The sequence below is a fragment of the Tachysurus vachellii genome, chromosome 6 (genome assembly GCF_030014155.1).
Source record: "Tachysurus vachellii isolate PV-2020 chromosome 6, HZAU_Pvac_v1, whole genome shotgun sequence".
NCBI classification, from domain to species: Eukaryota; Metazoa; Chordata; class Actinopteri; order Siluriformes; family Bagridae; genus Tachysurus; species Tachysurus vachellii.
Window position 1 is genome coordinate 20,843,865 of NC_083465.1, and position 27,071 is coordinate 20,870,935.

Here is a 27,071-nt window from a genome sequence, read left to right on the forward strand (position 1 = left end):
TCTTCATGTTCTCGGTTGAAGTCGAGAGCATGAAGTGTTGCTCTGTGTTGTAAGATGTTATGCCATATTAAAATGACATAACATCTTACTCGTAACACAGAGCACACAGCAACCAACATAACAGCTAAATAAAATGTTCCATGACCCTCCTGATTGCTTAATACAGCAAGCAGGTTACTCATAACTATTGCTATTGGTTCTGACAAACAACAAAGCACACGTTCTACTACGTGGTCTGCGGAAAAAAAGGTGTCGGTGTCCATGTAATGCATTTCTCATCTGTTAAAGGAGAATTTGAAAAGAATATATCATTGTCAAATTAAACCCCTTGAGAAGGAATTGTGTAAATGGAGAGGGAGGATTATGCTAAAGAACTGACACTTTGATTACATCTTATACAGAAAGGCACATACAATATTAAAAAACAGCAGCCTTTTCTCTTAAAAGCAGTTTTTTGGTATTGGGAAAGTATTGTGTTAATGTGTCTGTCATTCATTACATTTAGGAATGGGATCCTATTTTTAGTATGGTAATGTTACCCCAATTTTACCCCCTCCCTACATCTCTGACATCAGTCTGGCTTGATTGACAGGACAAGTGTAGACCCTCCCTTAAAGCAGGAAAGAATTCTACCATCTAAGCAGACATTGGTGGCAACCCTCTCCCTCCTTCTCCCCTCTTTACTGCTCCGCCCTATCACGAAGCTCCAGTCCAGAGAATGAGCCAGTGCAGGGCCTGAGTGTGACTTTATGAAACTAAGGTTGGCAAACAGAAAGTCGTCTGAGGAATATTACTGTAGCTGTAGGATGAGTGCTCTTCACTGAAGCGCCATGTAAAGATCAAGCAAGTGCCCTCGTCCCCTAGACCTACACCCTGAATCCAGGAGGCAACACAGAAGCATGGTGGTGGAGGAAATCACCATTACGCTCTCCGGTGGAGCACCATGGGGCTTCAGACTTCAGGGGGGAGTAGAGCACCAGAGACCACTGCAGGTTGCCAAGGTATGGCTCATCCAAGGCCTGGCATGATTCATGATCCAAACAAAATATGTCCTTAGTCACCTGTTTTATTTTTCTGTTTTCACATCCTGCTTTCTGCTTATGCTTTCAATTCCTAAACTTCATTTAGACAGTCCATGTAAAGCCTAAGAAGAGACTGGAATCAATGAAGTGACTGATAGAACAGTTAACTTATAATCTCCCAGAATTCAAGGCAGTCCCACAATAAATTACTGATGATATTTATTTTACTTTAATATAATACATTTTAGTATATTTTAGCTGTTTAATATAAAAAAAGCAGGCAAAAATTCCATGCACTTTATTTTAAAAAAATAATATTTAATTGTGTGAATGTACGTATTGCTCTACAGAATTAAAAAAGAGAATTTTTTGTCCATCAAAGCATAAAAAATCATTTTGCAAAAAAAAAAAAAAAAAACCGTTCTGATGCAATGAAGCGCTCCACATTACTAGGATAGGAACCCACTTTCTTCCATTTTTGTGGCGTCCTGTCAGTGCACAGGATTTCATTTCCCACACACAGTTAGGACTGTGTTGACCATGCAGAACTGTATTGGATAGCAGGCTATTCTAGGCTGTTCGAGAATATCATGCAATGCAGCTTTCCCAAAAGGTATCGTCTTCATGTCAAGAAAGATTTTTATTTTGGAAACAAAACTCACCTTGGCCGTGTTTCTTCATTCCATTCTGTAAAGACTATTAAAGTCGTTTGTTTGTCTTTTTGCAGCCATAGACCCCTTTAACTGTCAGTTCAGATTTACTTACAAATATGACAAAATATTATTCTATTTTTATTATTATTATTTTTATTTATCCTAAAGAGGTAAAACTTCTCTCTATACTAAAGAATAATCCAACACCAGATGTATGTATGTATGTATGGCCAAAAAAACTGGCCATATATAATCTAAGCAACTGATCCCAGTCTCTAATTCATGTCCCTGGCTTTGGTAGTTTTCTGCTTGTGTGGGTGTTTAATCACTGACATTCTATATCTTAGGTTATTAATCTGTTTTTTATTTTGTGATTCTCCTCAGTCAGAACAGAGTGCACCTGTAAACAAGCTATTCTGTAGAAAAGCATGCATCTGATGTGTTGAAATCTAATCTGAATAAAGCCTGAGTGGACTGAGTCACCAGACTAATGTCCCACTTACAATTAGGAGCAAACACTCAGGAGAGATTAGATTTGATTCATACGGCTAAATGTCAGGCCTGAGTATTTTTAGATTCATCATCGTAACATAAAATTGCAATGTCTTTTACAGTAGGCATCATCTACTTAGAAAGTGCAGTAATGACAGGTTTTGTGTTTCCTGTTTTCTTTGGGAATATGACATGAGAAAAGACCTTATTTGAAGTGTAGTATTCATAATGGCAGCTGGAGGGAATGTCTGTCCTCTGACGGGTATTTTAATATCTCCGTGTGTGGCACAGTCATCGTGTTTGCTGCCTGAATGTGTCGAGGTTTGCAAAGCACATAACTATACCTATATACCATGTGATGAATTACATAATTTAATGATGTAATAAACAATATGTGAATTACATAAAGGATCATATGACATGAGAACTCAAAATGAAAATGCTATAAGTAATATTTTTATTAAAACTATATGCTGTGTACATTATATGAGACTAAATTGTGACGTGAATGTCAAGTGCTACACATAACAATAGTATGTACCTTTTCAAAAATACTAATTAGTTTTTTATTCAAGTAATCCTCTTTGTCTTGATATGTCTGATTGTAATCGTGACCCCTTGTATTTTATCCTATTTTGAAAACCCCTCCTACCTCTTTTGCTAGGAATGGAGTCAGTCAGTCAATACCAAAGCAAGGAAAGCTGATTTTTTTTAAATATTCACTTGTCCTGTCTATGGCTGATAACTCCCTGTACTGGTATAGGTGCGCAAGCGCAGCAAGGCCTGCAGGGCAGGGCTGCGAGAGGGGGATGAGCTGATGTCCATCAATGATCGCTCCTGTGAGCATATGTCCCATGCTCAGGCCATGAACTTCATTGATAGCATCCCTGGATCCCTGCACATTCGGGTAAAGAGGTAAAAACGTTCTATATTTTGGGGCTACTATATTGCAAAAAAATTGTGGACATGTGACCATCACACCCATTCTTTGATATTCCCCAAGCTGATGTCACAAAGTTGGACACACAGAAATGTATAGGATGAATTTGGATGTTGTATAATTACAATTTTCTTACATCGGAACTAAACGGATTAGCCTAAAATCTGTTCCAGCTTTACTATGACTATGTTAAGCAGACATGAGCTTGCTGAAGGTGGTGTGAAAGTATTTGACTAGCCTCCACAGATCCCTGACCTCAACCCCACTGAAGACTTGTGGGATGACCTGGAATGCCAGCTGCAGCCCTTTTCACCCAACTTCATTGCCTGACCTCACGAACGCCCTTATAGCTGAATCCTCACAGCCACACTCCCAAAATCTAGCGACTATAAATGTGGATGTTATTAAAACAGCAGATGGGGTACTAAAACTGGAATGGGATGTTCAAAAATTATGTATGGGTGTGATGTTCGTCATCTTTTGACTACATAGGCTAGAAGACACTTGCCATGTGTTACCAAAATATTTTAGTAAGGTACATCATTTTAAAAGCACACAGTTTTGTGTAAATAAAGGTTTACAGGTGTTTTGTTGTTCTGTTACTTTCTTTATTTGGTCTTTTTACATATGTGTCAGGGCACCCGCTGGGTTCCAGTCAGTGGTTTTGGTGGCCCGAGCCCCTTCTCCCCGCATCGATAAAGAGTACCGTGCTGCCCTAAGGGCCAAATCCCCATCCAGCTCCAAAGTGCAGCAGTCTAGTGTTCGACAAGCATACTATATCTCACCGATGCCTCAGACTGTCCGCAGTGGTGTCACCTCTCCATTTGACAGTGAGGCCTACTATGGAGAGACAGACAGTGATGCAGACGTGGCAGCCCATGACCGTCAACGTAAGCAGAAGCATCGCAGCCCCAGTAACTCCCCAGGAAAAGCAGGCTACACTTCTCCTGACATGGGAGAAGCCTCAGAGATGAGTGGCTATGACAGTGCACCAGATGCCCAGGGTTACACCAGGATGGGGTTTGGATCTCCGGAGGGCACTTTGACTGGGGTGGTTCGCAGAGAGGTGGTGTACCAGCCCCATCCATCTGGAGCCTGGTCCTCCCAGACCTCCACTGAGACTTCATCTATGAGTGCAGATGAGCAGAGTTCTCAGGACCTCATATTGGAGGAGGAAAACAATGGGTTACAAGAACTTGCTAATGTACCACTGGTGTCTCCAGAGAGAGCGAAGGGAGCACTGAGGCTGGGCTCCCGTAGTCATTTAGTGCCCATGGTGGGGCCAGTTGAAAAACCAGTGGATGAAGAGCTCACAAAGACCTACATGGATAAAGCAAAACAAGCCAGTGAGTTTCTAAAGCATTGTATTAACCAATTCAGTAAGTTGAGCAACTTGTTATCCTTTGTGTGGTTTGTGCATTTAATATCACTGTATGCTGTTAGCACATGTTTTTAAATGACAGTGAGATAAGATGCATAGAACCATTGAGGAGAAAAGAGCCAGGTCTTTGAGCTAGGCCAATGGTCTATATTTGTCCTGTGGCTGTGTGGATGAATAACATGAGCACTTCTTCTATAGGACCAGCCAAAGCATCTCCAGCTGCTCTCTGGTGTCAAAGAGCAGAGTTTCCCCTCTACTCTTACACTGCTATTTTATCTCCCTTTATAGATTAGAGCTTACTTTCATGCAATCACTTTAAATAGACGAACAAATCACATTTTGACAATTGTTATCAGTTCAGTTTAGCTAGGTAAAGCATGTGTACAAGGCAATGTCAAAATGCTATATATATAATTTATCTGAAACAAAACAGGAAACATTTCTGGCTAACCTCCAAAACATTCAAGTTCTGCCCGTTAAGAGCACACATTCAAATATTGTCATTGTTCTTTTGCACAGGTCTGCAAATCATATTTTTGTACAGTCATGGCATGGTGCAAATGAATGGTCAAAAGTAAAATATAAAACAATGTAATATGTCTGATGCTTTGTTTCATTTAGAACTGAACCGTGGTGATACACCCCAAGACAAACAGGTGAAGGAGGCCCGGAAAAAGTGTCGAACAATTGCCTCTCTGCTGACTGATGCACCCAACCCCCACTCCAAGGGTGTCCTGATGTTCAAAAAACGGCGCCAGCGCTCTAAGAAGTACACATTGACCAGTTATGGTAGTGTGGATGAGGATACACAACAAGACTCTCAGGAGGAGGACAGTCAGTTCCTTGGAAGTGAATCTGAGGTGGATGAAGAGGGATTCAGTGCAATACCTGATCCTACATGGGACAGTGACTACCTGGAAATTCTAGAAAAGAGATCAGCGTCTCGAGGCCTGGAAGAAAATGAAGCAGAGGATTCTCGGAGTACTGGCCTTTGTGACACCACAGGGAGGGGGGCAAAGCTTTTTGAGCAGCAGAGGAAGAGAGCTAAAGAGCATGCCAAGAAGATTTCTATTGGTCAGGGACAACAGAGCCTGATGCATAGCCAATCCCAGCCTGAAATCCAAGCACAAGAAATACAGACACAACCATTCAATTTGTCTGTACAGGTAAAAAAGCAAGTGAAAATCCAGCCGCCACCAGTTGCACCAAAGCCCACCATACCACAAGAGCTGAGAATGCAGGAGGAGGCTTTTTCTAATAAGACACAAATCACAGGATCCACACCTCAAGCAACCCCTTCCACTGTTAATGAGCATACTCCCAGCATAACAGTACCAGTCCATACCTTGGTGCCTCTAACAAACCAACCAATAACTGCTGCATTGGCTAATATGCCTCCACCTTCAGTTTCTCTGCCTGAGTTGCCAGCTAGCTCAGTGTTGAATCGCACAGCTCGTCCATTTGCCCCTGGGTTTATTAGCCACAGAGCAGCTACAGCACCAGTTGTGTTTCGCCCTAACACTGCGAAAAAGACTCCCAGACCAACCTCAGTGGCAGTGGTTGCCCATCATTTCTCAGCACCATCCAATGAGAAGGTTTTAGATGTACCTTCTGCCAGTTTCACAGCGAGCCAGATGAGTGGTGCTGTTTCAACTGGAATACCCTCCAAATTAATTCCTATGCCCACTGAGCCTCTACCACACACTATACCAGATCCTGCAACCTCCCATACACCACATCCTCCATCATCTATGAAAAATATTCAGTCACACACTATCACACAGACTATAGTACCTCATTCCTGTGTTTCTGTTAATGTTATTAGAGCTACTTCTCCTGCTGCTCTCACTGATCCCACTACCATAACTTCCACTCAGTCTACTGCCCCTGAGTCTCAAACGACACCTGTTGCCCCTATGACTTCTGCAGTCCCTGCAACTCTTGTTAGCACGACGACTCATCTATCTCCTGCAGCTGGGGGGAAAACTGGTATCCTTCAGGAGGCTCGCCGACGTAACACCAATAAGTCATTGTTCAAGGTGATTGAGAGCAAGAAATCCTTGCCCAATCCTGAGCTGTTGTCTATGGTGCAGAATTTGGATGAAAGGCATAAGCAAGCATACACAGAGCATGTCTCTTTCATTGAGGACCCGTACAACTTTGATGATAGGCAGGGACGGATTGCACCACCAGTGGCTCCTAAACCACGCATCATCCCAGAAATGTCTCTGATTCCTCAGGGAGAGGGTAAAGGTGCCGAGCTATTTGCAAGAAGACAAAATCGCAGAGATGTCTTTGTGATAGATTCTGTTCCATCACACTCACAGCAACAGCAATACACAGAGCCCCAGTCTGCTATGGCTATGATCCCTCCGTGTGAGCCTTCATCCTGGAAGTATTCTCCAAATGTCCGTGCTCCCCCACCCATTGGGTACAACCCTCTCCTGTCCCCTTCTTGTCCCCTGGTATTACAGCGTGGAGGAGCAAAGAGTACTGAAAAAAACTCCAAGGTGGGTAAGACTGGTCATGGAATCCAGAAGGAAGGTATCAGGGCCATAGACTTCATAAGGAGGCAGCCTTATCAGCTAAACTCGGCTATGTTCAGGTTCAGTGATGACTCAAGTGCAAAGTCATCAGGTCCCTCCTACCAGGGGCAGACACGTGTGGGTCACACCTTAAGCCAACCCAGGCAGGTACCCGTGAAGGCAGCACGGGTGTGTGAGATCAAACGCTTCTCTACTCCTACTCCTATGTCAGCTCCAACAATAAGTCCCACAGTGATTACTCCACGTGCACAAACATCACTGGCTGAACCCCTGTGTCATTATGACATGACCTCCCTTACTCCAGCACCTGTTTCACCTCCACCTCAGTATGAACCTCTAACTGCAGCCCTGTCTGCACGAGCTCCAGGTTTGCCAGAACTCCCAAAAATCTCTGCCACTCCCATATTTCTTCCTACACCATATTCACCCCCAACTTCTCTCTCCAGCATGTCGACGCTAAACTGCCAGGGTCTTCAAGCTACCAAACAGTTCAAGAGTGCTCCTGAACTAAGTTCCCTGCCACCAGTACCCCTGAGGCCTACAGCCCAGGCACCCAAGCCACACTTTATTGCTAAACGGGTGGGAAAACAGCCTCACATATGGAGGCCTGGAGCTCTGTAGAAATTAGTAATACACTGAAGAAAGGATGAGTACAATTCTTATCATTTATACAAACAGTTCAGATCCTGATATTCACCAAATCAGAACAAAAAGTGTGCAATATGAAACACAGTAAACTACATGTAATTGAAGCAAAAAAAAAACTGACTGCACCACAGGCCTTCTTGCCCAAAATTATTGAATGACCTCACTAATGTGCTTGTGGCTGTATTGGCAAAATGTAGTGAAAAGCCTTCAAGAAGAGTGGAAATTCTTATAGTAGAAAAGTGGGTACTAAATCTCTAATGGGCTGTTCAAGAAGCATATATGGTTGTGACATTCAGGTGTCTGCAAACCTGTATAGTTTATTTAGTAATGAACATGACTTGTTTAAAAACAATTACATTTGATCATTCAGAATTGTAGTCTGATACTGAATTTATTGTACCATTATGCAGAAAGTACACTATGCTTACTCTCTCTATATATTTTTTATCATCCTTTGTTTCACACCCGGGTACAAAACCTAAAGATACTAACCGTAGTACCTTGCTATGTCCAAGTCACTACATCAGGGTTTTTAAAGACTTTCAATATGCATGTGTAGTTTGTGTAAAATCATCTACTGTAAAATCTAATTTCTATGGTGTTTTGAGCAGACTGAAAAGACTTGTAAGGGAAACATGATGAACCCCTTACTGAGAGTCTTTAAATTACAAATAGCAGATAAGGTGCTGAAAAAGAACACCACCGTGGAGAATTCAGGCTTAACTCAAAAGAAAAATTTGGGGATTTTTAGATTTATTAGATGTTTTAATGTATACATTATAAAAGCTACTCACAGTCAAATCTATAATTATTAGCACTCAACAGAAGGGGTGAACTATTGTAACACTTGTAGAAAATGCTTACCTTTCTCTAACATTAGCAGTTATTAACAGAAATTAAGGCGCCGTAAACAATTAAAAGCTCCTATACACACTAGAACATACAGTGATACGTTTTAGTTGCTTTCAGGCTGTTTTATATCTAGTCGTCCAGGGTTGAAACTATACAGTATAACTCATTATGTACTTTATTCATTTTATATATTGATTTTTGCTAATTATTTTGAATGCTGCCAAAGGGTTGACTGTAAACTTATATCTGTTGGGTATAAGCTTAATTAATGTTTGAAAATAAAATAGGACTGCAAGGTGTTGGCTAAAAGGAATAAGGTAAGCTGGATCCCCACTTCTCATAAACCAGAAATTATATCTGTCCTGGCAGACCCTGGAAGGAACAGGTGCAGGAGTGTCACAGCCTATTCGTGGGAGTAACGTAAACAGCAACATCAACATCATCCAAATGGAATCTGGCACTTATGTCTCACTCACATTCTAATAAAATTCTATTATTTATTTAACTAATTTAATGTCGCTGTAAGAGCTCAAACTAGCAGCGTTGAAGGTTATATGGGCAAGACAGTCAAAGGGGATGGGTTTGAAGTCCAAGCCTTCCAACTAGTTCTGTGTTCAGTCACACCAGGCATGTGTAGTGACTACTCTTTTAATGTTAAGTAGATAATTGGAGTTAGACACAAGGTTCATACTGTCAGGCATGTTGTATTTGGGTGCTTTGAGATGACAAACATCCAGCCAGTTGATTGTAATTTGAATTGATATTTGAGTGTGAGCTCCGAAAGCCACTCGTGATGAAAGGAAAGCAGAAAGCCAAGATGATCTTATGAGGGTTTTCAAAGCAGTACAGAAGGAAAAAGTAGCAAGTAGTACAGGAACTCATTATAGGAGCATATTATACTACTGAATGTATAAGATGCTGAGAGAATATAATAAATGAGGTAATATGACTAAACATGATATGTTCCTCAAGGCATATTTAACTTTGAATAGATTACCAAACACAGAATTAAACACACTATGAGCTTGTGTGTGTTTATTAATTCATGCACTCTTCTGTAATCTATGCACGTAAAGCTTCATAGTAATAATTGCACAAATTATTAATTGTAGTAGATGTGTGCAGAGGGTCAGATTGTTTGTGTGCTGTAAGATTTGATTAGTAGAATCTTGGGTAAGTGTAAGTGTGTGTGTGTGTGTGTGTGTGTGTGTGTGTGTGTGTGTGTGTGTGTGTGTGTGTGTGTGAGAGAGAGAGAGTGTGAGTGTGAGAGAGAGAAAGCACAGGAATTTATGCCGCAGTGATAGTGGACTGAATAGCTTTTGATGAAAAGGTGTATATTTCAAGAAATAAATATGAACTTGAACGGTTATCAGTGTCTCTCATTTGTTACGCCACACTGCCCCCTAGTGTTAGCTATAATATTACAGTTCACTACAGCAAGATATCCACAGACGTCACTAAATTATATAACTACCCTGACTGACCACACGGGGGAGACCTTTCCCCATTTATCTACTGATCATACACAAACAACCTGTCCTGACACACTGAAGACCTAACATTGGAAATAAAATTATTTATTGGAAAGAATCATAAACTCAAAGACCATGTACTTAATTACCAAATACTGTGTGTTTTCAAATGTAACATTACACTGAAATGAGCACTTATACCTTTTATATGCCTCTTATCATAAAAGCATGGTAACTGTGAATGTGTTGGAATTGTAGGATAGACAAAATAAAGTTTATGTACACGCAAACTGAAGCTCTTTGTCTATGACCAATAGTCAGCACAGAAAATTTTAGGGAAGTGCTATTCACACTGAAGCATAAACTGGCATCATTCTTCTCCTATATTTAGGGCTGTTAATGTTCATCTAAGTTCCTGTACTTTTTAAACCAGTGTGGCTATATCTGGTATGGAATATGGCCATTTAACTTGCTGAACTTCTAAAGAAAGAACACAAGGTTCTTTCTTTCTATCTTCTTTGTCTCAGCTCCATGGTTGCAGGATTAAATATATAGATTACTTATTACACCTTCAGTGAACAATTTTTGAACTGGTTTGTTCCATACAGTTCTCCTGTCCAGTTAGTGTGCGCTATCCTGTTTACTGTCCTGTGGAATTATTGTACACTTTTGCTCTAGTGTGTATTTGTAGTACTTTATGTAATCTGTGACACTGCGTTGTTGCATCTTGCATAATAGTCCTGAAGAAATGTTTATTTATAAAAAAAAAAAAGTATATATTATTTAGATTATATAGTATTTATATAAACTTTTGTTTGTGAATAATGGAGTAACGGGTAGAAAGTTAGAATTGCAGCCTAGCAAAAGCACCATTAGAATATTTAGAGAACGTGTGGTCACAGGTCAGGGGTTTGCTGTATGGATTTGAAAAGGTGAAAATCTTTCCAGGGAAGAAGATGCAGGAGGACTTAATGCAGGAGGAAACAGTACAACTGCCATCTTCAATATGTGGAGCAGTCTTTACTCTGTCAGAGTATTTGATAACTACACTCTCTCTCTTCTGATATATTTAGAACATGAAGCATCTGCAAGAAAGATATTAGCCTCTTGATATGACCATCAACGCTTGCAGCCTGAGACCCCCCTCCATCCCCCACTCTGTCACTCCAAGTCTTCCTGCCCTCCTCTACAACTTGCTATCCAAGTCCTGACTGGATTTTGCACTCCCCAAGATCTTAGTCCAGTCACAGGTCAGCAACACCCTGGGATTTACAACCTTTTGATTAAGTCCGAATCAGAAGTTTTGCGTCTTCCTCTTGAGACCACTTCTGTACAGGAGTTTAAAACCCGGTGAGTGGATCACAGTGTGCTCTCCTTTTGCATGCACCGTGTAATAGTTTAATCAGCTGCACAAATGATACTAAACCATAAGACCAATAGTACTCCTATTGAAAGTGTGTTATGATTAGAGGCAGCTATGTAGCATACAGTATGTATGCTTTTATAAGGTTTTCACTGTTAAATATAGGAATGGATTCATATCAGATTTTGGTTCCATGTTTAAAAGCACAGGGCAGTGAGAAAGGGAATGTGCTGAGCCGCCCTCTTTGTTGCCCGGGTGCGGATTTTATATGGAGTGCAAAGCCTGGAATATCCAGCTGGGGCAATTTGAGCTGAGTGGTTCACAGGTTACCAGTGTTTTACAAGAACACCAACAGCTTTCCCATATCGCCCTCAGCTTGGACTCTCATTTGCCCAATTTTTACATCACAATGTCTCACTTCTGTAGAGTTACAGTAGATACGCATTTTTGCAACTGACTTTGTCTGTCATCACATCTGTGACGCCACCACTCGCTGCTAAAAGGTCTTCAAATGGCATTTAAAAATAGCTGGAGTAGATTGAATTACAGAGAAGTGAATTCAATGTTTGCTATTAGCAGAGTCTTGAGGTGGCAGTGATACTGTATGTTACATGAAGTTAAAAAATTATATGATTTTAAAGCATGCATATTATATTAACACACACACACACACACACACACACACACATATATATATATATATATATAGAGGTTATGCCGCCTGCATGACAAGACTGTGCCAATTTAGAACTATAAAAAAGTGGGTATGGATATTATGTATGGGATTTATTTTCTTCTACACAAAAAGGCCAATCAAATGGAAAGCAGTTGGGGTATCAGTTTGGTGTCTGTGGGGTGGTATATGTTTTCCTTTCCCAGGCTTCAGTATGGAATCTGTGGAATGTGAGGTCATATACACACAGACATGACGTGTGTCCAACACCCTGCACTGATGTGCTAATACTACTACAGCAGCACTCCGTTAACTACTAAAGAAAACAGGCCAAAATCAAAAAACAATTCATCTCTCAGTGTTTATGTTTTTCTTGGAATCTGAGAGAAGGAATGATGATGGATCACTTTAGGAACATAGACTAGTGTAAGGTAAAGCCTGCTAGTTTTATCATAAATTTCTACATTGACTCTTAGATTCAATAGTAGAGTTAGTAGAAAATAAGCTCATAGTAAATGATTATTGTGTTATATAAAACACTCCTAACACCACAATATCTATCAAATTAAGGAAAACATTGCCTGCTTAACAATTACATTCTATCTTATCCCTTTCTTTGGTCTGTTTCACCAGTTTGGAGTCATGCCGCTCGCTGGAACACCTGCCCCTCCCAACAAGAGGAAAAGAACTTCTAAAATCATCACTGACCTGTCACATATCACTCAAAACGGTGAGGCTCCAAAAGACATCATCTCTGGCTGAAGATGATTAATTCAACAGAGCCACATATTTATTTATTTCTTTTTTTAATACACTTAGTACAAATCTGCAATGTATAATAAAGTATTAACACCCCTGTGAATACTAATGATGCATTCTTGACTTGAATCTACAGTGAGTAGAACCTAGGTCAGTGAAGACACACTTTCATGTGGTATCCCTTTGAAATGTTTATAATGCAGTGTGTGTTTGTTCAGCTCACCTCATCTGTGAAATACTCACTGTGAGAGCTGATATGTTGAATGAAGAGAGAGATTACCAGCAGAGAACAACACACAGATTGTATTTAACCACAGGGCCTTTGATTCTGTAACAGAACAGGCAGCGAGTCTCTCCATAACTAAACATTCAGGTCAAACTGGGAGACCAAACAAAAGTAGTATTTATAATAATGTTAGTTTGTGGGAAGTACTGGAGTTTTTTAGGGGTTGTCACTGAAGCTCTGCATGGCTATACTATATATATATATCCTAATGAGGTGAAGACTGCCACACAGACAAACACTTAGCCTAGAAATTTCACAGCAGAAATGACAGCTGTCTTTTTAATTATCACAGAAGTGCCTCTCAGATGCACACAGGGCTTTACTTACTAAAATCAACATGTTTTTCTCTACGGTTTTAAAATATACAGAGGAAAGAATGAGCACATTTACCTTTTCATTAAAGCATGTATCAGTGTAGCATAATTAATTACTGTAATTGTGTGATTTTTGTGTTTGACCTCGAGCAAACTCATGTTCAGGTGATGAAATGAGTGTATCATACTATGCCGATGAACGAGTGATGAATGATGTATGAGTAGATAAATTACAAAAGATTGCTGTTCTCAGGTTTCTTTCCTAATTTGCAGCTCCATCATGGTATGTACCTGCCTTTATATGAGTGATCTGTAAACTGGTCTAAAAACTGGAAAGTCCTGCTTACCTACATATTATGTTGCTTTCTTTGTATGACACTGTATGACATTAAAGCTTTTCCAGGAAGTTCATATACAGGGCAAATAAGAAAACATAAATCTTTGAATGTATGTACAAATACAACATAAGTTTACTGAAAGTGACAGGGATAAATAAAATGGTTATGCAAATAATCAGATGGTCACAAAGTTATTGCAGGCTATGACAATAAATTGAATTGCAATGATTGGACATGTTGATTAATTTAGCATGTAACACACTGAACAATAAATACATTTAGAACATAACTGCGGTAGAGAGAATTTAGAAAAAGGGCATGATCAATATTAGCTACTCATCTTTCTCTCTGCACCGCCAGAGTATGACTCAGAGCCCGAAGCCTCCGAGTTTGACTTGGGGACGAAGATCAGTACACCCAAAGATTTAATGCTGGAAGAACTGTCCCTGCTCAATAACAAAGGCTCCAAGATGTTCAAAATGAGGCAGCTGCGTGTGGCGAAGTTCATCTACGAGAACAACCCTGACGTCTTCAACGATGACTCTATGGTGAGCGTAATCGAACTATACAGTGTACATATTATGCACTGAATGTGTTCATTTGTACTCTTAACCTATCTGTGATCTGTTCTCACAGGATAACTTCCAGAAGTTTGTCCCTGGCATTGGGGGCCAAATGGTGGATGTTGGTGGACATCTGGTTGGTGCACGTCTTGTTGGGGGACAGATAGTTGGTGGACAGATAATTGGAGGTGGGCATGCACCTGTGCCTCCTCCCAAACCAGGAAGCTGGGGTACAGGGGCAGGAAGTAGAGTTGGTGTAGGAGGAACAGCTGGCAGAGTGGGCGCAGGGGCAGGCGAGAGTGCCAGCTCATCAGCTGATGGCTCACAGAGTGAGTAGTAGAAAGAAATCCAGATGGTGGATTCCATATATCAAGCAGATTAGTTACACTCACTTCATTTCCACTCTCTGGAGCTAAAGGTTCTATCTGAATAATATCTATGTGCCTGCATAGAGCCACAGCTCATTCTTTACTGAATGCTTACACACTTAAGTCAATTGGTTAAAAATTGCAGTAGCTCTAGAAGTAGTTCTTCAAATATTCTTCAACTATTTATAGTCTGGGTCCTTCTTTTAATGGCATCTGTTTTTATCCGCTTGTCTATCTACAGGTGCAGAAAGTGCAAAGGCTGCTGCTTTAGCAAAGGAGAAGAAAAGTAAGGAATATGTGAAGATATATGTATCACCCTGGGAAAAGGCCATGAAGGGCAATGCAGAGCTTGTATCTACTATGAAAGCCTACATGCCTGGACCCTGTGCTTATAAAGACCTGCCTAAATACAAGAGTTTTAACAGGTGCCAACAAATCTACATATATGATATTTATACTGCCTGCTAGGATCTCAAAGCTGCTACTAATGACAATATTTTCAAACAAGTTTTAAATAACAAACAAGTGTTACTTCGTTATCCTGTAGGAACAACTAGTGATTAAAAATCGTGAATACAGAAAACTGACTTTTTCGGTTTGCGTGTCATATTTACCTAAACACAACCTATTTGTTTTCTCCTACTTTCAAAAGAAAAGTCTCCTCAGAAATGGGATTCGGCTTCCAAAGTTTACCTAAAAGAGCCGACTCAAAGAGTCGACTCAATCGTGAATTACACGTCTGTAGTTTGTGTGAACTATTGAGGCTAGCTAACAGAGATAACTACACAATAGTAAAAGCTAACAACACAATAACAGTAGAAACAAAACTGTGTAGTATATAAACATTCAGGTGTTTTGGTAAATTCTTAAGAAAATACTTTTTCCGATGTAAATAATACATTCATAATTCGAGGGAGGAAGGGAAGGGAAGGGAAGACTATCTTATTTAAATGTAGCATCATTGTTTTTCAGGCAAACTAATGCCATCTTACCTTTTCTCCCACTTTAGGTCAGCCATGCCTTATGGTGGGTTTGAGAAAGCTTCTCAGCTGATGACCTTCCAGCTGCCAGATGTCCAGGCAACAGCAGAGGAGCTGGAGCCTGCAATAGTGTACCACCATGACATACACTCAAGACCCTCCTTTAACCGCACTCCTATCGGCTGGGTGGGCAGCGGAGACACAAGCAACATCCACCTCCAGGTTGATACTATGCCATTTGATGGGGAGACTGACGAGCTGTGAGGAACGAACATCTTAGACCTTCAAAAAGTGCAATCTATAGTCACTCCCCATACCTGCTTTGCAGTTCTTCTAATTCAGCTGCTCTGTTTCTTTTTCTTTCTTTCTTTCTTTCTTTCTTTCTTTCTTTCTTTCTTTCTTTCTTTCTTTCTTTCTTTCTTTCTCTCTCTTTCTCTCTCTCTCTCTCACACACACACACACAGTGCTTCCATGTATGTAATTTCAGTACAATATATTTTTAATATATGCTTCATATTCAGTGGATCGCTGTGTGTGAAATCAGTCTTGATCTGTGTCCATGTGTCCTGATCCATGCACTGTTCAAATTGGGATACTAAATAGGTTCAATAGGGTTCATGCATGCCCTTGTTCAAATAGGTTGTGAGACTGAAAATTTGTTAGTAAAGAAAATGTATGAACAGCCAACAAAATATTTAATGCTAAAATCATCAATCTACAATCTTAGAGTCTTAAAGTACCAATTTGACCGAAGTCAGTGGTCCGTCTGTGCCTTTTACATACAAAATCCTATTATGCAAATGCGACCCAATGAGATTTATATGTGAATAAGTGAGTTGCCAAATGATCACTTGAGAAATGTTAGTTATCGACTAACCATCACTGGAACTTGGAAAATATTTAATTAAAATGTACTTTAAAAGCTGTTTAATTAAATGAAAGACATATTGGCTTGATGATGATGATGATGATGATGATGATGTGAGTATGCAACATGTTTACCTATTGTTGTTTGGCATGTTGATAAAATGAATAATAAGAGTTTAACATAACCCCTTAATAAATATTTAAAAGCCGATGATTTGTATGCTTCTGTCTTTTTTCTATTAATCTTCTTCTTCTTCTTCTTCTTCTTCTTCTTCTTTTTCTATTAATCTTCTTCTAATTCTTTTTTTCTTCTTCTGCTTCTTCTTATTCAGAATCTGAATGCTTTATTAATCTCTATGGGGAAATTGGGTTCGTTACAGCAGCTCGTTCCAAGTTCGTTCCAAGTCACCAAAATAAGAATATAAAAATATATACACAAGATAATATATACAAAAAAAAATGAAGCTAGGATTTAAATAAATATAGCAGTAAAGCTGTATTTTTGCTCAATGAGACATGTTGTTGTACAGAATAATTATAATGTCTGAGGTAGGAAGGATTTCCTGTGTGGAGCACCTTTGCTTGGACATACTCCTGTATGCATCCAGAGTCTGCATACCGGCAGGAGGTGAAGCGGCTGGTGCTATGGTGCAGTCAGAACAGTCTGGAGCTAAACACCCTCAAAACTGTGGAGATGATTGTGGACTTTAGGACAGACCCCTCAACACTACTCCCCCTCACAATATCCAACAGCCTGGTGTCATCTGTGGAGGCCTTCAAGTTTCTGGGCACTACCATTTCCCAAGACCTGAAATGGGAGTGCAACGTAAATGCCATCATCAAAAAGGCCCAGCAGAGGATGTACTTTCTACACCAATTAAGGAAGTTTGGTCTGCCACAGGAGCTGTTGATGCTGTTCTACACTGCAGTCATTGAATCTGTCCTGTGCACATCCACCACCATCTGGTTTGGTGCAGCAACAAAACAGGACAGAAACAGACTGCAACGCACAGTAAAAACAGCAGAAAAACCGGGCAAGAAAAATCACCACTGACTCTTTGCACCCTGGACACAACCTCTTTCAGCTCCTCCCTTCTGGCAGGCGCTACAGAACTTTGCTTACTAAAACTGCCAGACACAGGAACAGTTTCTTTCCCCAGGCAATCACCCTGATCAACAACTCACCATAACTATATTCACTGCTTCTTATCATAAGTACTGCATTATCAGGACAGTCAGTCATCAAATCATCTGTATATATTACACACACTACTGCTGCTAGATATTGTACAAAATGCATAATATTGCACAATATTATTTGCACTCCCACACTTTATGTACATAACTAATCGTTCATATTCTGTATTCATACTTTATATATTTTATACTCATCCTGTCTATATTGTATCTCATCGTCTGCATTGTTGTCTTGTATACTTTTGTATAGTATAGTATAGTGTTAGTTATGTAAGTACTTTTGAGAGTCACAAACTGCTGGAACCAAATTCCTTGTGTGTGTCAATGCACTTGGCCAATAAATCTGATTCTGATTCTGATCTATCGATCTATCTATCTTATCTATCTTATCTATCTATCTATCTTATCTATCCATCCATCTATCTATCTGTGTCGCACTGTGACTACCTGAGCAAGTCTCGCGAGAGTTGTGTACACGGTCACCACCTGGGTGACTCTCGCGAGATTTCGGTTACCTTGGCTGCAGCACACACACAGTGACGCCGGAGGATGTGTAAAGATTGAGTGGCGAACCACACAACGAGGTAACGGACCGACACCTACTCGAACCAGGCAAGCAAACTAAAAAAAATCTTACTATTAACACTTATTCGTGCTGTTTCTGTCTATTATATGTTTGTGTTTTGAAGTTCAGATGTAGCGTAATGAGCGCCCGCGCGCGCACACACACACACACGCACACACACACTTACACATGTGCAGGTCTTAAAGAATGAGTGACGTTTGCTGGGTCCCGTCCCATGCCGTAATAAAACCTACTACAGTGTATGAAAGTACACAACCGTACATTACTATAAGGTTGCCATGGTTACCCAGGAGGCGTAGCATAACAACATGCTATACAGTGCGCTAGTGTGCAGGTTGTGACGGAGCTGCTGCAGAAGATCCATTACTTAGTTTTAAATTGTTCTGAATTGTCAAAGCGATGCGTGGAATAATGCTACGTGTAAATGAACAGCGTGTTGCATGAAAAAGCCCTCATGTGCATGAAGGAGGAAATTAGGAAACACGTTAAACGCAGATCCTAAAGCTGCTGACGAAGCTGCTTTTGGTGCTCAGCTAGCAGCTAATAGCACTGCGCATCTACTTCAGACTACGTTACTATAGTGTACTGGAGTACGAGCTGAGCCTTTTTGTTCCAGTCAGGATATTTCACCTGATCTCTGTATGATAGACCACGTGATAGTGTGTATTCGGTGTGTATCCTGCTGTATGAGGTGTCTACTTCACAGTGTGTTGTGCAATCTTCATCACCCCATAGATCCCCTTTCAGCACGTTCATTCATTGGTCCTTTCACTCCTGTATTTGTCCCTTCCAAGTCAGTCATCTTTTGTACTCAGTGCATAGTACCAGGTAACTGCAAACCTGGCTGTTTTGCACAGTTTCAACCTCAGGAAAGCATCAGAATCAGGTTTATTGGCCAAGTGTGTTGACACACACAAGGAATTTGGTTCCAGCTGTTTGTGACTCTCAAAAGTACAACGCTACACTATAGAAGACAATACAATACAGACGATGAGGTACAATATAGACATTGTATCTGAGTATTAAATATGAATACAGAATATATGACTGATCAGTTATGTACATAAAGTGTGAGAGTGCATGGTAGTGCAAATAACCGTATTGTGCAATATTATGTTTTTTGTACAATATGCAGCAGCAGTAGTGTGTGTAACGTATAATCAGGGTGATTTCCTGTGTCTGGCAGTTTTGGTAAACAAAGCTCTGTTGCACCTGAGAGAAGGGAGGAGCTGAAAGAATTTGTGGCCAGGGTGTGAAGGGTCAGTAGTGATTTTTCCTGCCCGGATTCTGGTTCTTATATGGTGCAAATCCTGGGGAGTGGGCAGGGGGGCACCAATTATTTGTGAGATAAGACCTCTTCATACCACCCTATGACATCTGTTGCATTGCAGACTACGGTTTACTCAGGCCTACTGTGAATGTTGCCCAGGCTGTGGGCAAATCGTTGTAAAATGGGCTTCCAGGGATATAACTAGTTCTAACGCAGTATTCAGTACTGCTTTAAGAAATGTGTCATTCTTGAGATGTCACATGACAAACTTCCTTTGTCTTTGTTTTCATTGCTTATTTGTGTACCAGATTTTAGCAAACATCTGTGAATGAAAGTCACTGCTAGAGACCCCATACATTTGGGGAAAATGTCTATAATTAGCCATAAAATTCTCAGTTGAAGTTCAGCCCGTGAAAAAAAATAAAAACAGCAAACCAAACCATTTTCCAAAATAGGGGATGTATTAGGGAGTTACAGGGTGGCACAATGGCACAACTCCAGGGTGTAGGGTTTAATCCTGGCTTTAGGTTACTCTCCACATTGTGTTTTTCATGATGCATGTTCACATGAACTCCACTCCAGGATCTGCAGTTTCCAAAAATATGGAGAGAGGAGGGTTATACTAAGTTAGTGTGAATGAGTATAAAATTCTGCTCTGCCATAGACTGGTTTTCAATTTATTCCCCCATGATGGACTCTGGATCCACCATGACCCTGAGCCAGATTAAACGATTATTGGAAATGAGAAAGTGCTGAGTTGCCAGTCATGCATTTCCTACATTTTTGACTATCATATACTGATTAGGTTATTTTAAACAGATTTATTCTTCATTTCAGTGGACTACTAAAACGTCCTTGTCCCTTATCCTAGCATGGTCCAGGACAACATCTCTGGTTGTCTCTCTGTAACTGCAGGGCAGGGTTTATTTATCTATTTATCTATCTATCCATCCATCCATCCATCCATCCATCCATCCATCAGTTCCCCCAAAAATGCTTTCCTCAAATTTTCACTCATTCATATTCAGCAACTGCTTTCTCCTGGTCAGGGCTTTAGTGCAAACAAACTGTCTAGGGATCTCTGGGTCTGAAGCAGGAATGCACCCTGGATGAGACATCACACCATCATAATACACAATACACAATGCACACATTCTCACTCTTAGGGGCATTGTAGAGTCACAAACCTGAGGAAACACATACAGACATGGGGCGAACATGCACAGATAGTAATCTAAGCTCGTTATTGAGAAGGGGATTTTAGAGCTCCAATGGTGCTACATGCTACCTACCATCTTGCTACTCCATGTTGAAAACATTTCAGAAAAAATTTGCTTGTTATTGTCCAGGTTGGTTATTAATGTGTTCATGTAAGGTATTTATAACCTCATGCATCAAGCAGTAAAATCCTATTGAGTCAATTCATTTCGATTTATGGTGTTTTCACAATAATAGATTCAAAAATTAGTAATTGGTCAGCGGTACCTGTTTTTACTGTATGGCAGGTTAAATAAAAGTAAGCAGCATTACATTTTAGATCTGCTTTGTCAGTCTACATGTGGCATTACACAACATACACACATATTGTCTTTATCCTGGAAATAATTGCTGGCCAGCATGCTGCCCTGATCGCAGTGATTACTCAGTGTTGGCCCACTCATATTCTGGCACTTTCCTCTTTCCTGTATACTGCTGTAGAATAATAGTAATGAACCCATCTGAATCTGACTGTCAGGACACAGCTACTACTCAGCCTTCCTAACCACTGTGTGTATCAGATATTGTATAAAGCAGAACGTACAGCTTTGCGTTCAGAATATAAACACAGCACAAGCAGGAACTGTATTCGAGCTCTTCTGTCACATGCTGTCAGCTGCAAACCCCAGACTGTTTTTGATTGCAGTGAGGCCACATTTGCTCCCTGATTGTTGCCACAAATGACTACCATGTTTCTAAATTCAAACATATATGGTCTCGGTCCAAAATGTAATATATAACAGCCTCATAAAAATGAATCCCAAGAACTATGGTAATAGTGCTTGTGTTAAATATCACAGATTTTTAATGATTATCTTCACATGCCTAAGTCAAGCGTGTTATTTGTAAAATGTGCAAAGATATTCCATGATTGTCACGTGGAAGCGCTAATGTAGCTTGGTCGTATGTGCAGAACAGACAGACATGTATTCTCTCATCCTACAGAACACTTGCTTTTAAACTGAGCCTCCCTTACAGCAAATATGTGATCTATGCTTTAGAAACCCCATTTCTACTAAATTCCATGAGTTTGCCACTGAATCATATGACACACCCGGTCACATGAAGGGACCCAGTCATGTTTCACAGTTATTACACTGATGAACAATGATTCAGCTGTAGGTGTTTATGTGAATATGTCATATTGAATACAGTAGCAGAATACAGTCTTCAACATTGCTAACAGTTGCTGGCATAATCATGCTTTTCATGATTTCAGATTTTTTTCCAAACTCTAGCTGAGTATTTTGACTCAAAACATTTGCATGCCTGACGGTGCAATACAATTTTATTTCAAGCTATAATATTGGTTTCTAAGAACTAGGTATATGTTTCATTTTTGAGCATCAGATTGTTCTGTTAAGTGAAAAGGCTTTTTCATCTGCTAACCTCCACGTGCACTTTATCAGACAGAGTATTCCTATGCTACTCTATGAATCAATATTTACTGAGCCTCGATGCCAAATTTGGCAAGATTCACCAAATCAGAAGCATAGAAAAGCTATGCAAGGTTGACTTTGAGTTTTGGTTCAGTTTTTATATACTTTATATTTACATAATCAAATTTCCTTGTTTTAAAAAGGTAGTATAGCCTACAATAAAATTTATTTTTAATTTTCTCTTTACCCCAGATGTTGTTGATCAGCTAATATTTGTTTGGTGTGTGAAGATTGCATCTTTAGTTTTGTGCTGAATCCATGATGCTGTAGGTCTGACAGTTTAGCTTTTGTGTCTAAATCCTCACTGTGTTACTGTTTCTACCGTTGGCTAGGCTCAGTAATATCCTATATAAATAAAGGTTATAATACTCTTTATATGACAGTAGGGATAATCATTTAATTCAAACTCACATTCTGAATTAAGTGTAAAATATTAAAATATATTTTAAGTCTCTTTATAGCTTTTAAGTTGATGCATTTAATTGACTGGGTATGATTTAGCTCTGTACAGTATAAAGTATCTAAAATGATTAGGGAATAAACCATTTGAGGTTTTTCTCTGAACAGACAGAATCATTGACAAGCCATAATATCACTAAAACATTCTGCTATACTACAGTCCTGATAATGATGGACATTCTCTCTTATCCGGTGTCTCTTTTGGAATACGTATATGAAATTTGTAGTTGATTTATCAACACCACACATTTGATCACAAGATAAAGCTGTTTTTGGCACAAATGGAGTGAAAATAAATGAAATGTAGTTTCCTCCAGGCTTGTATCTCCTCCTCTCGTCTGATGCCATCTCACAGTGAAAAGTAAAAGTGAGCTCTGGTATGCATGCTAAACTAGGGCATGGATTGTTATGTAAAAATATGAGATGAATACATTAACATAATGATGGTCAGTACTTGTGGCCTTGTCTGCAAAGTTCTACTTTCAGGCTTTGGAGAGTTTCGGCTGGGGGTGGGAAGGTTACACAAAGCTGCATTAGACTTTTGGGCATTTTAGTCTTTATAGCGTTGTTTATATCACAACGTTACTGAATTCACTAAACTGATGTTAGCACTGACATTTTTTTCAGGCTACAAGGCACATCACAGGTTTATATTAATATCCTGGTTCTAATACATTAGCATTTCTATAGCAGCATTTCTAATTCACAGGAATGATCTAGATCTTATAACTAACATACAAAGAGTTGTTATTTAACAAAATGGTGATTGCTTTAAAGCTTATATAAGTAGATGTTTAACAGTTGTGGAAGAAGTCTCCAGTGTGAGCATTATGTAAGTCAGTTTTTTTTTTCCCCTTCGTGTTCACTTTAAGAGAAGTTAAGTTCACTGAACTTATGTAAGAGATGACAGAAACTCATTTCACTCACATCCCATGACATTAAATATAAGTTTAAACAGAAAAAAATACGATGTGTCATCCTTTAATAAATAAATAAATATTGTAATGATTGGCAGATTGGTCTAGCGAAAGAGGAATAAACACACTTTGGAATGCACTATTTTGTAAAAAATCATATCAGCATTTGATTTGTTGATTATTTTCCTATCTCAGTACACCCCCTCATGGATGTTATGTACTTAGTGCATTTATATGACATGGTTTTCAGATTAAGGGCTGACTCACAAAAGCATGAAAGGTTTTTTTAAGGAAAGGGAATAAAAGCCCTTTGATAAATGTCTTAAGAAAGCAAAAGTAGATAATGTGTTTATGTGACCTTTAAGAATACAGTATCTCCTTTCCTGCTGTATTTCTACCTTTAAACATAATTATGGATGCACTAACTAAAACCTTTAGAGAGCTTGTCTGTGAGAATAAACAGCAGGTTCTCCAAGGCATATATAGAAAAGTGGATAAGATTATTTAACACTTTTGGCACCATTCACTAGGATATTGTTCTGCAGCTCGGCTTTCCACTTTGGCTTGCGTTTTATGAAACCTAGTAAGACCTGTAGAGATCAGAGTTCGTATCGCTTTGAACAAGTAATCTCACTAATCGTCTTAATGCTACACTGCCTGATTGTGGAACTGGGACTCGGTTTGTGTGGCTTTGCTGGTTTCAGAGTAAACAAAGTGAAAGCACTTATGGGTTATTGTAAATGATGTAGGCAGTATAGCAGAGAGAAATCTATTTTTGTGTCTTATATGTGGCTCAGTCTACAGCGCTTCTGTCTCTTAGTGGTGAACTCCACACTGTCTCTGTACTGATGCCTGGACATTTTCACACTTAGCAGTGTGAAGCATGTGTGAGCTTTTGGATAATGCATAAAAACAACTCGATTAGAACATAAATAAATGTGTGTGTGTGTTTGAAAATCTGAGCCCCAGAACTTTGTTCCTTGTAACCTTTTTATCCCGTTTCACCTCGTGTTCTGAGGTGTACTGTGTTTTGAGGTGCGAGTGCGTGTGTGTGCGCGCGAGTGTGTGCACGAGTGCGTGTTTGTGTGTGCAAGTGTGTGTGTGTGTTTGCAAATGTTTGTGTGTTTCTCTTCATGTTCATTCAGTGTACTGTAAGTGAATAAATGCTTCAATCTTTCAAATCTTTGCTCTTAGTTAGATTTAAATGTATTTCTTTAGCAGCTGCAAAGAGGTAAAGCAGATATAATGGAAGTGTTTCTTTCTATGGTCAGTGATCATGCCTTTGCCCTAATGGTCACCTGAGGAAGCTGAAGGCATATGGTGGGCATTACAGTTGAGCTACTGTCCATATGCACCCGAACCCCCTTAGGGCTCTGTTTGGTGTCACTGTTCTTACTCTACAGTCACATAATGGATCAGCTTTTTAGTCACTTTTAGGATGGTGGTTTGGGGTTAAAACCATAAGTTCATGCTAAATGAATATATTAATTATTTTTCTTGTTTGTATAGGAACAAACAACTGCAATAACAACAAGAAACCATTGGGATTTCCATTTTTTCACATATTCTCTTCAACTGCAAGAAAAGAGAGAGAGGCTGATAACAGGAGCTAATTTTGTGGAAGTTCCATAACATTAAATGTAACTATAAATAGTTGTCATTTATTTCTAAATTAAAAAAATGTAATCGTTGGTGAATTTGCAGTCTGTGGTATGAGAGAAATAATCTGTACTGTTATTGCACAGTTAAACATGATCGCTCCATTAAATTATGCAAACTTATTTCTTCTCGTTAAATCCAGTTGTCATGTTTTGGGTCAGGAGGTCAAGTTTAGATGATTTCAGAAGTTAAATTAATCCACTGTCTTTACAACCTCAAGTTGAGTTTACTCATGTTTTTAAGGCATCAGGTGAACTTTAAGTGACATTTTTGAATGTTTTGCCACGGTATAGAAAATAACTTGGGCTGTGTCACATTACACCGTTGTTGATTATTTTCCTTTGACAACATGCCTCATTCTGTTTGCTTTCTTACATGTGATCTGTAAAACTCTGGACTTTACACTTAGACTTTGTCAAAAAAGAGTTAGAATAATATTGGAACAGATCATACAGTTTAACAGGAAAGTTAATGACTATTGTCATTAGGGGGAAAAAAGCATGCAAAGCAACTTTGAGCAAATGCGCCACTTCCTGTTATGCCCAATTACCACTTATTCACTCTGTCCGCGTCTGAGAGAGAGATTAAAATTCTCATTTTCTTTAGTGACGCTAGCTATGATGCTTGATGACACATGACAGACAGAAAGCCTAATCAGTGCATGAGCACTCTTTTTTAACCGCATCTAATTAAAATTCTGCAGGCTGAAAAGAGGCTTAGCTTTGATATCAGCATCGATGTGACATCATGCTGTTAGATTATGTATCATGGCATGTGTGTGGGTTTACGGATTGGGAACATTTTCACCTCAAGTTGAAGTACTAGTTTAATTAACAACCGAATCACATTTCTAATCAAAAGCACCATTACTTTGTTAAACTGTTAAGAGCTTAACATGCACAAACTGACAGATTTTGTTCCTTGTATTAATCAACCATCCGTAAAACCCCCCCACCCATGTTGGTCTGCAGTTGTTTTCTGAGTTTTATCCTAAGGGTATACAAACCTTTAGACTTGACTATACACTTCTCTACTTAGGGTTTAGCCTAGGGGTTCTTAACTAGGGACCTCCAGGAGATCGTTAATCACAAGAGTGTTTCTTTTTGTTATATTTGTCTAGGTGAGATAGGTTGAACAAGCTCTGTTAAGCCTCACATGAATATAGTTGCATAATTTTACCATTTTAATACATTTCATGCTTCATCTATTAGTTATATCTAAAAAGGTATTTATATCGGGTTTAGTTTTATTAGTCTGCAGCTGAAATCACTTCCCGTCTTTCATACCGTGTACTCTGTTACTCTTATTTAAAGGAAATGAAACAGTAACCTATTACTAATCAAGTGAGCATGAGCTGAGCATGAGCTGTTTCTTGAAACAGTTCACACCAGTGTTCTTTTATTTTTAAGTAACATATACCAGGGTTGTTAAACGGGAGAAGCTGGTACATGAACGTCCTTTATGCTTTTGTAAACATACCTGTATATACGTACAGCTTCGCACAGTACATTTATTGTGGTGCGTCAGGATTTGCATCAGGGCGATAGGGAACAGCTTACCACGTGGGTTTGTCTCTTTAAGCCTGACAAGGTGGGCGGGGCTTCCTGAGGAAACAGGTGTGTGTTGATAGGGATGATGTCATTGTTTCTGGATCACCTGGAAAAACTTGCTATACACACACACACACACACACACACACAAGACAGCTGCTAGGCACCGATCAGCTGCCAATCTACTGTGAGTACAGTCATTTTACCTGCTTGTGTCATT

At 39.5% G+C, this 27,071-nt stretch overlaps 3 protein-coding genes across 3 annotated transcripts in view; all 3 read left to right on the forward strand.

Moving 5' to 3' along the window:
- The first annotated feature begins 732 nt into the window (after positions 1–732).
- On the forward strand, positions 733–9,832 carry synpo2la (synaptopodin 2-like a). Its single transcript, XM_060872829.1, has 4 exons — positions 733–1,001; positions 2,931–3,082; positions 3,744–4,453; positions 5,110–9,832. The coding sequence occupies exons 1-4, from the start codon at positions 900–902 to the stop codon at positions 7,653–7,655; spliced, it is 3,510 nt and encodes a 1,169-aa protein (XP_060728812.1). The 5' UTR covers positions 733–899; the 3' UTR covers positions 7,656–9,832.
- Positions 9,833–11,182: 1,350 nt separating this feature from the next.
- myoz1a (myozenin 1a) lies at positions 11,183–16,726 on the forward strand. Its single transcript, XM_060871440.1, has 6 exons — positions 11,183–11,356; positions 12,676–12,772; positions 14,100–14,287; positions 14,376–14,631; positions 14,912–15,095; positions 15,680–16,726. Exons 2-6 carry the CDS (start codon positions 12,685–12,687, stop codon positions 15,912–15,914), a joined length of 951 nt encoding a protein of 316 aa, XP_060727423.1. The 5' UTR covers positions 11,183–11,356; positions 12,676–12,684; the 3' UTR covers positions 15,915–16,726.
- Positions 16,727–27,000: 10,274 nt separating this feature from the next.
- The window catches only part of usp54a (ubiquitin specific peptidase 54a), a 48,780-nt gene continuing 48,709 nt past the window's right edge, over positions 27,001–27,071 (forward strand). Inside the window, exon 1 of the mRNA XM_060872832.1 lies at positions 27,001–27,038. The gene's annotated coding sequence lies outside the window, so the exon portion shown is untranslated. The remainder of the gene's footprint in view (positions 27,039–27,071) is intronic.

Excerpts from the sequence above, each read along its gene's own strand:
- myoz1a (XM_060871440.1), top strand. The coding sequence starts at position 12,685 with ATGCCGCTCGCTGGAACACCTGCCCCTCCCAACAAGAGGAAAAGAACT. Across the intron at positions 12,773-14,099 it reads GTCACATATCACTCAAAACG|AGTATGACTCAGAGCCCGAA; the intron begins GTGAGGCTCCAA and ends CTGCACCGCCAG. Across the intron at positions 14,288-14,375 it reads TCTTCAACGATGACTCTATG|GATAACTTCCAGAAGTTTGT; the intron begins GTGAGCGTAATC and ends CTGTTCTCACAG.
- synpo2la (XM_060872829.1), top strand. The coding sequence starts at position 900 with ATGGTGGTGGAGGAAATCACCATTACGCTCTCCGGTGGAGCACCATGG. Across the intron at positions 1,002-2,930 it reads GACCACTGCAGGTTGCCAAG|GTGCGCAAGCGCAGCAAGGC; the intron begins GTATGGCTCATC and ends GTACTGGTATAG. Across the intron at positions 3,083-3,743 it reads CTGCACATTCGGGTAAAGAG|GGCACCCGCTGGGTTCCAGT; the intron begins GTAAAAACGTTC and ends CATATGTGTCAG.